This window comes from Narcine bancroftii, chromosome 6, assembly GCF_036971445.1.
Source record: "Narcine bancroftii isolate sNarBan1 chromosome 6, sNarBan1.hap1, whole genome shotgun sequence".
Taxonomy (NCBI): Eukaryota; Metazoa; Chordata; class Chondrichthyes; order Torpediniformes; family Narcinidae; genus Narcine; species Narcine bancroftii.
In genome coordinates, this window is record NC_091474.1 from 72206152 (window position 1) to 72219001 (window position 12850).

The following is a 12850-nucleotide window of genomic DNA, read 5'->3' on the forward strand; positions in this document are numbered from 1 at the left end:
TTGTTTCATCCCAGGTCATTTGGGTGTAATTAGGGGTGGGGGGGGGGGGAACAGGCTTATGAGCCTAAAGGGCCTGTTACTGTGCTGTATATCTAAAAAAATTAATTAATATCCATCCCTCTCTTGGTCTGCTGGACCTTCTCCTCAGATACCTTGTACGTTGAACCTGTGAGACAGCTGTAAACTATTGAAAAATGTTCACATCAAGAGTAGATGTTGACTGCATCACAGATCAGAAGCTACAGGTGGTGGTGAGTATCACACCACATTCCCTCCCCTTCTCCCTACATCTGCCTAGGAAAGGCAGCCAACACTCTGAAGGAGCCATCAGACCTCAGACACTCTCTCCTCCCAGTGGGGAGAAGGCACACGCACCAACAGGCATAAAGACAGTTCCAGGCAGTGCTCTCACACTGCCCCCTGCTTGGTGCTAATTGATCTTCCTTTTCATTGCAATCTTGCATTCTGTAGAATGCCCTCTTTAAAGGGCTGTGTGACTGTTAGAGATCAAATGCTGGTCTGTTCACAGAAGAACCCTTCTCATTGCACTGGTACTTTGACAAATGAACTTCAAAGTGTTTGTGTCTTGATCAGAGAGCGCACCTCAACAATAATCCCAGTTAGCATTCTGAAAATCTCATTATTTCGTTATTTCTTCACCAGATACTTGGAAACTGAAGCTCTTTGAAATAAAGCAAGAAAAAGTGGATTTTAAAATTGTTACATTGTAAAGATGTGAAATGAGCATCAGGTTTGTATAATTGATGGAGGAAGGCCATTGATATGTACTAATAAAATGTCAATTATCAGATAATGCTCCTATTTCAAAAATAATAGACATGTAAACCAGTGGTGTGAAAGATTATTAATCTGCTATCAAATAATATGTTATGGAAAATCTAATTGTTGCAGGTCAGAGCAGTTAATCCATTGTAACATTTAATACAATAAATTTATCTAACTGACTGCAGCACTGTTTGAAAATCATCTATGATACACAACTAAGGACAGAATCCATCTTGCTTTTTCCAATGGTAAATGTGCTCGTCGTAAGGGTTAAAATTATGCCCTCTGTTAAAAAATGCTTGGTCTTTGCCAATTTATTTTTGCTTTATCTACAGATTTCTAGGGATGTGGGGTCAGTGATAAAACCAAAATGTATCACTCACCTCTAGTTCCCCTCTTGAAGGGAGCTGTTGAGGTAGTGTACTTCAGATTTACACCTGGTGACAATGTCAGAGCACAAATATATATTTCCTGGTGAGGATTATGTACAACTTGGAAGGGAACCTGCTCGTGGTGGTGATCCACTGCACCTGCTTCACTCATCTTGTGCTTAAGGTTGGAAGATGTTGTCAAAACAACATAGTGGCCAAGAATCATTCTGGCATTGAAAATTAATTATTATAAATGGAATGTCTCATCCCAAACTTTAAATGATATTGGGTAATTTAAAAGTGACAAATTTCAAGGCCCAAAAATTGCAGCTTCCACCTCCCCTCTGGCAGCTCATTCCAGATATGAACACCACTTGTTATAAACTTGTGGCCTCGAGTTTAGACAGATTACATACATACATAAAGAGGTTTCCCTTGTTATTAGCCTAGTAAATCTAGCCCAAAGGGAACATTTTCTTTGCATAAATTAGCCTGTGCTAACTGACAAATACACACAAATGACCTATAACCTCTGTACATTTTTGAAGTGTGGGATGGAACTAGAGCACCCAGAGGAAATCCACGCGGACAATGTACAAACTCCTTTCAGACAGCACCGGATTCTAATCCGGGGTCGCTGGTGCTGTAAGTATTGCAGTAACTGCTTCACTCACTATGCTGCCTTTGTAGTACCCCCCCCCCACCCAACTGTGGGGAAAAGATTGCAACAAAAAGTTTTCCTCCAAAGATGTAATCGTCTTCTGCCTCATTGTCCCTGGTGACTAAACTTTACCATCAGAATCCTTTGCATTTCTCCAGTTCTTCCTCCTGAATCTTAATGATTTGAAATTATTGACCCTAACTGACAACTCCTCCACAATTTAAAAGTCTCATTATTTTTTCTTACTGCTTTCTCTTCTCCATTGATTCACAGAGACATTTGCAGGGAACAGGCCCTTGATCCCATGCCAACCAAGTTGGCATTCTGGTCCAATCCCACGTCCTTCCTATCCATAAATCATTCCAAATGGCTTTTGAATATTTTAGTTGTACCGATTTTTCTCCATTTAAACACTAAAGTTTCCCTTCCTTGTTCACATCCCGGTAAATCTAGCCCATAGACTGCTGTAAAAGAACTTGGCATAAATTATGTAAAATTGCCTTCCCCAATGAGTCATTACCTCTCTGGTCTTGAACTCTATCTACCTGACATACAGAAACTTATGGAATAGCTCTTGCCCACGTACGTACACTGCTATTTATGAACACGTTTATCTCCGAACTCTGGGCATTGTTCGAAAGGTCAACTGCAATAAAAGTCCGAAGATATTTCCTTAGGTTAAACCGTGTGAGATCTAAGTATGATCAAAAGTTCCATAATACAGAGGTAAAGTAAGAATTTCCTTGTTATTATATTGTCAATTTATTTTGTGTTGCATGTGAGCTGTATAAAGTGGACACCTGTAGGACAGTTACAGCTTAAAACGTCCAGAATGCTTTTGATTTCCTGGTTTGTGTTGGTTCTAACATTGTGAAATCATATTCCAGCAAATGACAAGGATAGATTTTCAACCCTCGTTTGCATTAATGTTTTCCCTGTGTTGAGCCCAAATCAAGCCATTCATCCCTCTCCTGAATCAATCTGGACTTTTCCAACTTTTTGTGCTAATTATCCTGCCAGCAATTCCATATTAAAAACATGAGAGTCTGCGGAATTCAGGGACACAAGGTGCGGGTCAAGTGTTGGATGGCAATGTCCATCCCTAACCCCAATCATTTGGTCCTGTTCAGTGGGCAATGGGAAGATTGATGTAGGTCTTCCTGCAATAAATCTTGTTCAATTACAAAAAAACAAAAATATTCACAAACTTCTGAGTTCATCTCTAGGAAAGAAAGGTTTCTTTTGAAGTGCAGTGACTGTTGTAATGTAATCACAATGCTGAAGAAACTCAGTAGGTCAAACAGTGGACTTTATATAGCAAAGATAAAGGTACAGAACCAACCTTTCAGGCTTGAGCCCTGTATGGGCAAAATGTACTGTTACATTATCTTTGCTAAATAACGAACACTGACCTGCTGAGTTTCTCCAGCAGTATTTTTACTTCAATCCCAGTGTCCGCAGATCTTCATATTTTACTCCAGTTGTGGATTTGTGTCAGGTCTCTGATCCCTGCAGGACTAATGGGCTGTCAATGTTGTAAAAGCATCCCGTCTATCATGTCTTGCTCACATTTTGCCAGTAGCAACTCTTTTAAACAAAAGCTGACAAGAGTTGTACTGCTGGCCTTGTGTAGAAGGAGAAAGACATGTCCCAAAGCACGTTGTAGATAACGAGGCTGCTTGAAGTTTATCCTGTTGCATCGTAGCAGCAGCTACAGCTGCTTTGTGCATGGGAAGATCCCACAGATCCGCAGTTTTGCTGCAATAATTACTGATTATCATCTGAAGACAGAAACTATAAACTCGCGTTCTGCATCTCTTGCCTGGCATTACCTTTCCAAGGACAATGTTGTGGATATTAGTGTGATGCCATATGTTCTGCCTCAGATGCAGTGAATCACGATTCAAGATTTTATTGTCTTATAACAAAACAGAAAATGTGATATTACATGAAATCTCGAGTCTACTGTAAGGCAGACAAAGATTCCCATCTACAGAAATCACCCAGGGTCCCTTACAGCTAGAGAAAGAAGCTCTCCAGAGTGTGTATGACTTCACCTCCAGCAGCCACACAGCCTTCAGTCCGAGCCATCAACTCGAGCTCCAGATCCAAACCTCCGACATGATCAGGAAGCCTCCAGCGCCTCTCACATCCTGCTTCTGATATCTGGTACCCTTTCAGCCAGTCTCGAGCCAGCCTCCAGCAGCCCACAGTCTGGTGGGAGTCCCTTGAATGCAGTAGCTGGCTCCCACGACCTGCAGGGGTTCCTCACCTCAAGGCATCACAGCCCCGCTGCCTGTGTGTTGTTCAGCCTCAGAGCCCCTCACTGGTCTGCCACCATGCCTCCTCTGTTTCTCCTACTCAAATGGTGAGGGGGTGTTTCCCCCATTTTCTGGTGCCCTGAGCCATTCCTCTGCAACCCCTTGTGGCCTCTACCAGGACACAGGCACCACCATCTTGGCCACAGACCCTGTGGTCGAAGGATTTTCAAAAAACTAACAACCATCAGTTCCTTTAACGTGCCATTTAAATCCTGTGTGGAGCTGATGGTGGTCAGACTGGGCGGTTGGACTACAGCAGCTCTGGCAATGCTGCCATTTTGTTGACATCATTTAAATAAATCCACAGCATTCCTGAAGATTAGTTTTACAGCAATGTTCAGAGATTTCTGTGGAAGCGAGGATGTTCGATCCAGCTCGGGACTGTTGTTTGTCCATCTGACTGACCCGAGCATTGGCAGCCAGCTCTCTGTCCTCACCACTGAGCGAGACTCCAATCAGGCAGCTGACAGCTAAAGCTGCTGGTGTGCAAGTAGCCAGCATAAATCATTCCCCAGCAGGTCCTCGAGGCAAAATGAAGCTCCTCGCTCTGTATGCTTGTAGTTTGCCTTCTCCTCTTCTTAAGATTGTTAGGATTGTGGATGTAGTTGATGCCAGTCTTGAATGTTTCTGCACACATGTAGAAAACTGTCCACAGGGCAAGGAGGCAAGATTTCACCACCAATTCAGTTGTCAAGAACCTCCCTTTTACACTTGCTTATACAGTCAGGGTTGCAGGAGTCTTGATTCGAAATGCAAACTGCCTCCGATTTCCAGGCACATTTTTCAAGCTGCACTGGGATAGGAGATCTACCTACAGGCTTGTTCAAATGCAAAAGCATTTTTTTTTTTGCATGTTTTTATACAAAGGAGTGTGGAAGCAGAGGTGTTGTGTTGGTGGTGTTAGTCACGGGGCTGTTTTCACATCAGTCCAACGAAGCCCATGAGGACAGAGTCCTGGAATAACATTCCATTTGGTGTCGGGGAGTGAATTTGATTCCCAATGAGAGCTGGCTAGTGAGATTCCATCTATGGAGTTGGCCTTCAAATCCAGCTGCAGTAGCTGTCAGAATCATTGCATTCTGCAGCATGAAACCACATGCCCAACAAGTGGCATCCATCTACACCAATCCCATCTCCAGCTTTTGATTTAGATTCTTGCACTGACTCATCTTCAATGATGTCAGTGATGCAGCTTCAACTATTCTCTCAGGCAGAGTATTCTAGGTACTCAGCACTCTCCGGGTAAAGAAAGATTCCCCCCAGAATCTCTTCCCTTCTCTCTAAACCTCTAGTTTTATCTACCTCTGTCACAAATTTACATGCTTTGTTCGCATCCTGTTAACCCCCTCATCTCCAAGAACAGGGGTGAAAACACACAAGTTTGTAGACAATGCTGGAGAAACTCAGCAGATTAAACAGCCATAAAAGGTTTCATTTAGAATGTAACACACATGAAATTCTTTGTCTATCTTATAATCAACATTTCAGGCTTGAGTTCTTTATCAAGGTATGAGCAAAGTGTAGGCAGATGCCTGAAGGAAACTCAGCTGATTAAACAGTGCACTTTATCTTTCTTTCTTTCTTTGGCTTGGCTTCGCGGACAAAGATTTATGGAGGGGTAATATCCACGTCAGCTGCAGGCTCGTTGGTGGCTGACAAGTCCGATGCGGGACAGGCAGACACGATTGCAGTGGTTGCAAGGGAAAATTGGTTGGTTGGGGTTGGGTGTTGGGTTTTTCCTCCTTTGTCTTTTGACAGTGAGGTGGGCTCTGCGGTCTTCTTCAAAGGAGGTTGCTCCCCGCCGAACTGTGAGCCGCCAAGATGCACGGTTTGAGGCGAGATCAGCCCACTGGCGCTGGTCAATGTGGCAGGCACCAAGAGCTTTCTTTAGGCAGTCCTTGAACCTCTTCTTTGGTGCACCTCTGTCTCGGTAGCCAGTGGAGAGCTTGCCATATAACACGATCTTGGGAAGGCGATGGTCCTCCATTCTGGAGACGTGACCTACCCAGCGCAGTTTGATCTTCAGCAGCGTGGATTCGATGCTGTCGGCCTCTGCCATCTCGAATACTTCGATGTTGGAGATGAAGTCGCTCAAATGAATGTTGAGGATGGAGCAGAGACAACGTTGGTGGAAGCGTTCTAGGAGCCGTAGGTGATGCCGGTAAAGGACCCATAATTCGGAGCCAAACAGGAATGTGGGTATGACAACGGCTCTGTATATGCTAATCTTTGTGAGGTTTTTCAGTTGGTTGTTTTTCCAGACTCTTTTGTGTAGTCTTCCAAAGGTGCTATTTGCCTTGGCGAGTCTGTTGTCTATCTCGTTGTCGATCCTTGCATCCGATGAAATGGTGCAGCCGAGATAGGTAAACTGGTTGACCGTTTTGAGTTTTGTGTGCCTGATGGAGATGTGGGGGGGCTGGTAGTCATGGTGGGGAGCTGGCTGATGGAGGACCTCAGTTTTCTTCAGGCTGACTTCCAGGCCAAACATTTTGGCAGTTTCCGCAAAACAGGACGTCAAGCGCTGAAGAGCTGGCTCTAAATTTACAACATTTTGGGCTTGAGCCCTTCATCATGTCCACACTTGCCTACATTATGCTCATACCTTGATGAAAATCTCAAGCCTGAAACATTGGTTTATGCATCTTTACCTTTGTTATATATAAAGTACATGGTTTAACCTGCTGAGTTTCCTTTGGGCACCCTTCTACATTTTCCTCATACCTTGAAGGGTTCAAGCCTGAAACATCAGTGATGTATCTTTACAATATAAAGTATATCTGTACAAATGTGGTTCACATAACAATTGCAGAAAAGTTACAACCTTACTCCAAGGAGTTACCAAGAAACATCAAGAGTGTGGAGAAGCAGATTCTCATCTTTGCCATGACTCCATCAGAACCCCAGGCCCAGTGCTAGAAGGGATAATACACTACATCGATATGGGAATTTAACATGACAGCATTAGGACTTGCAAAGATAACTTCGCTTTTCAACACTCTTAAATAAACACCAAGGGCTGGAAAGACTCATCAGGTCAAGCAGGGGGGTGAAGTCCAGGTCAATGTTTCACATTGATATTTCATAGATTCTGAAGGAAGACATGAAATCTTCCCTTTTCTCCACAAGTGCTGGATATTCACTCCATTTTCCTGTTTTTATTTAAATTTGTGAATTATTTAGCATTATGCCAAGTTGCTGAACAGAAAGGCAGAAAATTAGAGGTCAAAGATTCCAAATTATCCAGATAATTGTAATTACAAATTTAGTAAGTGAGATTTTTTTTAAAAATCAACTTTTCTAACATGAGGCAAGGACAACAGTTGTTCATTTTCATTGTATTTTGTTGAACTTCAGGATTTTTATTCCTTTGGCCATGTTGTTCCTCCTTCTCCAAACTGTTGGTGCCTGGCCTGAGGTGAGTAGCATTCTGTTCCAAAAACTGGCAGCATCAGATTCCGGAAGGGATTTACAAGATGATGTATGCTTACACGAAATCTATATTTACAAAAATATTGGTTACTTCATATTATGGTGTGAAATTTAATGCATGTAGAATTTGGATTACCATTTTGTGCCATCATAAATACTATGAAATAGATAAGGTCCACCAGCTCCAGAATGTACCACATCCCCAGTGCAAACAAACCATTCCAGGGATAAAATGCCACTCAACTCAGTGGCAAGAAAATTTCATTAAACTGAGTCAATGCGGGCTCAGAGACAAGTCTCCAGTAGCTGGTATAATACCTGGTTGTGCAAAGGCAGATATCTGTATTAGCCTTTCCTAATTGTCCTTGAATTGAGAAGTTTGCTAAGCAACTTCAGAATCAGAATTTATTGTCATGAACAAGAGTCCACAATTTGTTGTTTTGTGGCAGTATCACAGGTGGAAAATATTGCTATGGAATTACATTTTTTAAAATGAATAAATTAGTGCAAAAAGAAGAGAAAGGAAGCTGGTGCCTGTGGTTCATTGTCCATTCAGGAATCTGATGGCAGAGGGGAAGAAGCTGTCCTTGTGCCGCTGAGTGCTCATCTTCAGGCTCCTGCATTGCCTTGCTGATGGTAGCAGAGTGAAGAGGGCACGGCCTGGGGTGATGGGGGTCCTTGAAGATAGAGGCTGCTTTCTGAAGACACCACCTCTTTCTTGTAGATGTCCATGATGGAGTGAAGACATGCACTGGCTGAGTTCACACACTCTCTACTCTTTTCCTGTTCTGTGCATTGGCACTTCTGTACCACACAGTGATGCCACTGCTCAGAATGCTCTCCTGTAGCAATTTGCAGGAGTTGGTGACATGCCAAATCTCCTCATGTATAGCCACTGGCACACCTTCTTAGTGATTGCATCGACGTGGAAACTCCAGCACAGATCCTCAGGGATGCTGATAGCCTTTGAAGTTCTTAACGCTTTTTTACTGCTGACCCCTCGCTGAGGACTGATTTGTGTTCTGCTGTTTTCCCGTCCTTCTTCAGAGAGCAAGCAAGAGGCAAGCATTTCACTGCAGGGCAGGAGTTTGCTTTCTCTGCAAGCCATCTCTGGTCGACATGGGGTGATATGGTCATGAGCAATGAGATTGATGATCAAAGTTACAGAATATGGAAACGAGAGCTATATGCCAGTGTGGGTAAAGAGTAGTTTAACAGATGGAAAACAGTTAGCAGGAATAAACAGGTCCTTCTTATCTCAGAGAAACTGCAGGGACTGACACTGGTACCTCAATTATAATCAATGGTTTGGTCAAGGCGACCAATGTTTCATTTCTAAGTTTGTTAAAGACAAAATAAGGAGGGAATGATACAAGGGGTGTGTAAAATCTGAATGCACAGGCAAAAGCAATGCCCAATGTGGACTATGTCAACCTATCCACTTCTGCAGAGGATTGTGAAATGATGAGAATGGACCTGGACTATTGTGCATAGTTTTGGACTGCCTTCCAAAAACAATACACTGTCCAAAGAGAGCATGGAGAAGAGATTTCCAAAACTCCCCCCTGAGATGGCAGGTCTAGAATGTGAGAGAGATGAGTGGATTATGGTTGTGTTCTCTGGAATTTAGACCTCATTTTGACTACTACAAGGTAGGCTTGGAAGGAAGTTTCCCCAGCAAAGAAGAACAGGGGCAAGAGCTTCAATGTAGGCTGTTCAACATTGAATTTTAGTTTATTTTTTTAATTTTTAATTTTAATTTACACATACAGCATGGTACCAGGTCCTTCCGGTTCACAAGACGATACTGCCCAATTAACCAACATCCCTCAAACACTTTTGAAGGGTGGGAGGAAACCGGAGCACCCAGAGGAAACCCATGCAGACATGGGGAGAACATACAAGCTCCTTACAGACAGCGCTGGATTCTAACCCAGGTCATTGGCGCTGTAATAATGTTGCGCTAACCACTATGTGAACCGTGCCACCTATCTCTTCATTTGGAGAGTGGTGAACTCATGGAATTCTCTGACCCAGAGGGTTGTGATGACTTGGACATCACCAGAACAGAAAGACACTAGATTTCCAATAGCATGGTGGGTACGAATAGATCTCGCTCCAAATCACTGTCCTAAGTGCAATAAACAGTGGGCTAATAAAACCAACAGCAACCCTGAAATTGTAGCTATCAATCTTAGAAAAAATAACAAGGTTAAAGAGTCTCTCATCTATATCTAGCAAAGGTCACGGCTGTGGGAACTGCAATTCTTATTGATCTCCAAGAAGTAAAATTCACTGCTTTATCATGTTGAAGAAATTTAAAACCCCATGTAGACAGTTACATGTCAAGAGAGGAGTTTGTTACTATGCAATGAATCATTGAGGCTACTGTCATTGATCTTGAACTTGGACTGGCTGGCTCTGAGCTAGTTAAGTGGGATTAAATGCAGACTTTGAAAAGGAGACACTACCCAAATTTCCTGTTACACATTAATCTAAATGGGCCCTGTTAGTGATAGCGGAGCTTTTGATACGGGCCTCAAATTGCCATCACGGTTTCGGTTTGGTATCTGTCTGTTCATCAGCCAGGGTAGGAATCAGATTCAACACGTCAAGCAAAGCCTGGCGAGGAATTGTGTCTAAAGTGAATGTTTGATATTAAGATTAAACCCAAAAGACTGACCTTTAATATTCATCCCATTGTAAAGTCCTCATAGGCAGCATTTAGTATTCTGCCAACAGCCGAGGCCCGTGGACAGCACTGAGGCGAAAATCACATCACCAATGAACCACAGACGCTGCCTTCCTTTCACATTTTCTTGCACTATTTTATACAAGTTTTCGCACCGTGATGCTCCTGCAAAACAAATTTCGTGGCATGTTCATAATAGATTCATCATCGTGAACTTTATGCTCCCTCCACGGCATTTTCACATTCAAAGAACCCCAAGTATTAACTAACAAGTTCAGTCAATCACTATTACTTAACTAATAAAGATCATTATTTTATGTGGGTAAGGTAATGATGTTTTTGTAGTCAATTATTAGCTGTTTGAATGGGGTTTTTATAATTCATGAAGCTGAGAACAATGTAATGGTAACACTGTTGACATGAGTGGCCAACAGGAAGGTGGATGGAGCGCGGTGGGGAATGTGTGAGCATTTTCACTTCAGCAGGAGATATAGAATGGGGAGTAACTGTGGGATATCACTGAGTGGCCCTGACATGCTTCTGAGGGAAGGTAAATGGAATGTTGGCCATTGTTATCAGCACAAGATATTAATGCCATGTTACTCCTCTCATGAGTGAAGATCCCTCCAACCTACAGCAATAGTGTTTTGCACCCCCACCCCCCCCAGAACAGATCTGGCACAGTTAGTGTAGTGGTTAGCGCCACGCTATTGCAGAGTTAGTGACCCCAGTTCAAGTCTGGTGCTGTCTGTCAAGAGTTTGCACGTTCTCCCTGGGTCTGCTTCAGTTTCCTCCCACTGTTCAAAATGTATGGGGTTGTAGGCTAATTGGAGTTTTTGGGCAGCACTGGCCAGTGGGCCAGAAGGGCCTGTTACTGTGCTGTATGTCTAAAAATTAACAGGGAAATCTGTTCCGTTAGCACAGCATTTAAACCACATTGCCTTGTGGTTCTTTTGAACACCAACCTGATTTTAACCCTGCTCTATGCGAGACTCAACCTGATCTTTAGATGTCAAAGGTGTTTTACTGAGGGACTTCGTACTTTCAGTCAAAGGAAGATGTAATCTACAGTTTAATATTCAAATCTGTGTCAAGGGATATTGCATCAGCTCACTGTGAGATCAGGTCCTTCCATAAGCATTATATTTCAATGTCCTTTTGTTCCAATGCTCCAGAAATTCCAAACCAAGTACATCCCCTCTCCCGTGGAGGGGGTGAATGAACCAGAGGAGGATAGAGACTGGATCCATCACAGAGCCCCTGATGACCCTCCACATAAACTTCAGCCAAGGGTCCTGGTGCTGGACGAGATGCCAATGAATGAACCAGAGGAAGATCGGGATATGATCCATCACGGTTCTTCAGATATTCATGAACAGGACCTTCTGCCAGAAGATTCAAGTCTCAATCATGCCATTGCAGCACAGCAAGAACATCCCTTAAAGATGGTCTTACCTCCTGAGCCAATAAATGAACCAGGGGAAGATCAGAACATGATCCATCATGGATTCTGAGGGTCTATCTACATTCCAACAGAGCCTAAGCCAGTACATGGGAGTAATCACTCCAGTTTCTAACCACTTGAATAATGAGCTCAGTAATGAAAGTTATAGAACTGAGAGAAATACAGGACCAATCATTTGCTAAATCATTTCATTTTGAAGTCCAGTTGAAGAATAGGGTGGAAATATTTGATCTGTGATAATTCCAATATCAATAAAGTGGTACTATTTTTGATTTATTTTCATATTTTGTGCAGTAAATTAATTTCAAATGTCAACAACCAGAAATAAAACAGCCCATGGAGGACAATCCACCATAAATAACTCAATGAAGACACTTTTGGTGATGCGAGATCATGAGAATTTCCAGAGCTGCAGTGGACGTAGGATGGAAATCATTGAAATGGAGATGAGAACAGGAGCTTCTGTGTTTGTAACAGGACTCACTACCCACCAAGCGATACCCACTGTTCACCGACTGTACTTCAAATGAGCAGCAATTTGGAAGGTGGTTTACAGATGCATGGTGGACATTAGTGACCACAGAGGCTCTCCAGAACTTAGTCAGAGGGTCAAGAAGCAGAACAAAAAACATCTGGAAACAAGTCGAAAAGAAAAGCAGGAGCCTGGTAAGGGAGAAAGGACAGTAAACATCAAGGAGCCTTCAGAGGCAGGAATGTGGGGAGAAGCCTAGAGTGGAGGAAAGGCCTCTCTTTTCTGAGCAGAGGCATAACCTGCTCTCCAGCACCATTGCTGAACTAATTCTCCCATTCAACAGTTTCTCCTTTTACCAAGTTGTTGTTGCTATGGCAACTTGCTGGTCCCAAGTTGATCCTGCCCCTTCCTGGTACATTGATGGCTGCTTTGGAGTTGCCTTCTATACTGTTATGCATTTAAATTCCTGCTGCAGCTTCCCAGTACATCTGTTCATTGTACTCCTGTCTATGACAAAAAAACTCATTCTTATGATAACATTCCCTTGCCACTCGTTTCCATCTTCATTTTCACAGACTGAATTTAATTCCAGTCAAATCCACTCCCTCTGTTTCTTAGATGTCACAAGATACAGTAGCAGGAGTAGGCCAATT

At 42.9% G+C, this 12850-nt stretch overlaps 1 protein-coding gene across 1 annotated transcript; it reads left to right on the forward strand.

Annotated features, from left to right (window-relative positions):
* Nucleotides 1-2469: 2469 nt before the first annotated feature.
* LOC138737529 (uncharacterized) lies at nucleotides 2470-12001 on the forward strand. Its single transcript, XM_069888207.1, has 3 exons — nucleotides 2470-2544; nucleotides 7494-7554; nucleotides 11436-12001. The coding sequence occupies exons 1-3, from the start codon at nucleotides 2519-2521 to the stop codon at nucleotides 11772-11774; spliced, it is 426 nt and encodes a 141-aa protein (XP_069744308.1). The 5' UTR covers nucleotides 2470-2518; the 3' UTR covers nucleotides 11775-12001.
* Nucleotides 12002-12850: the final 849 nt, after the last annotated feature.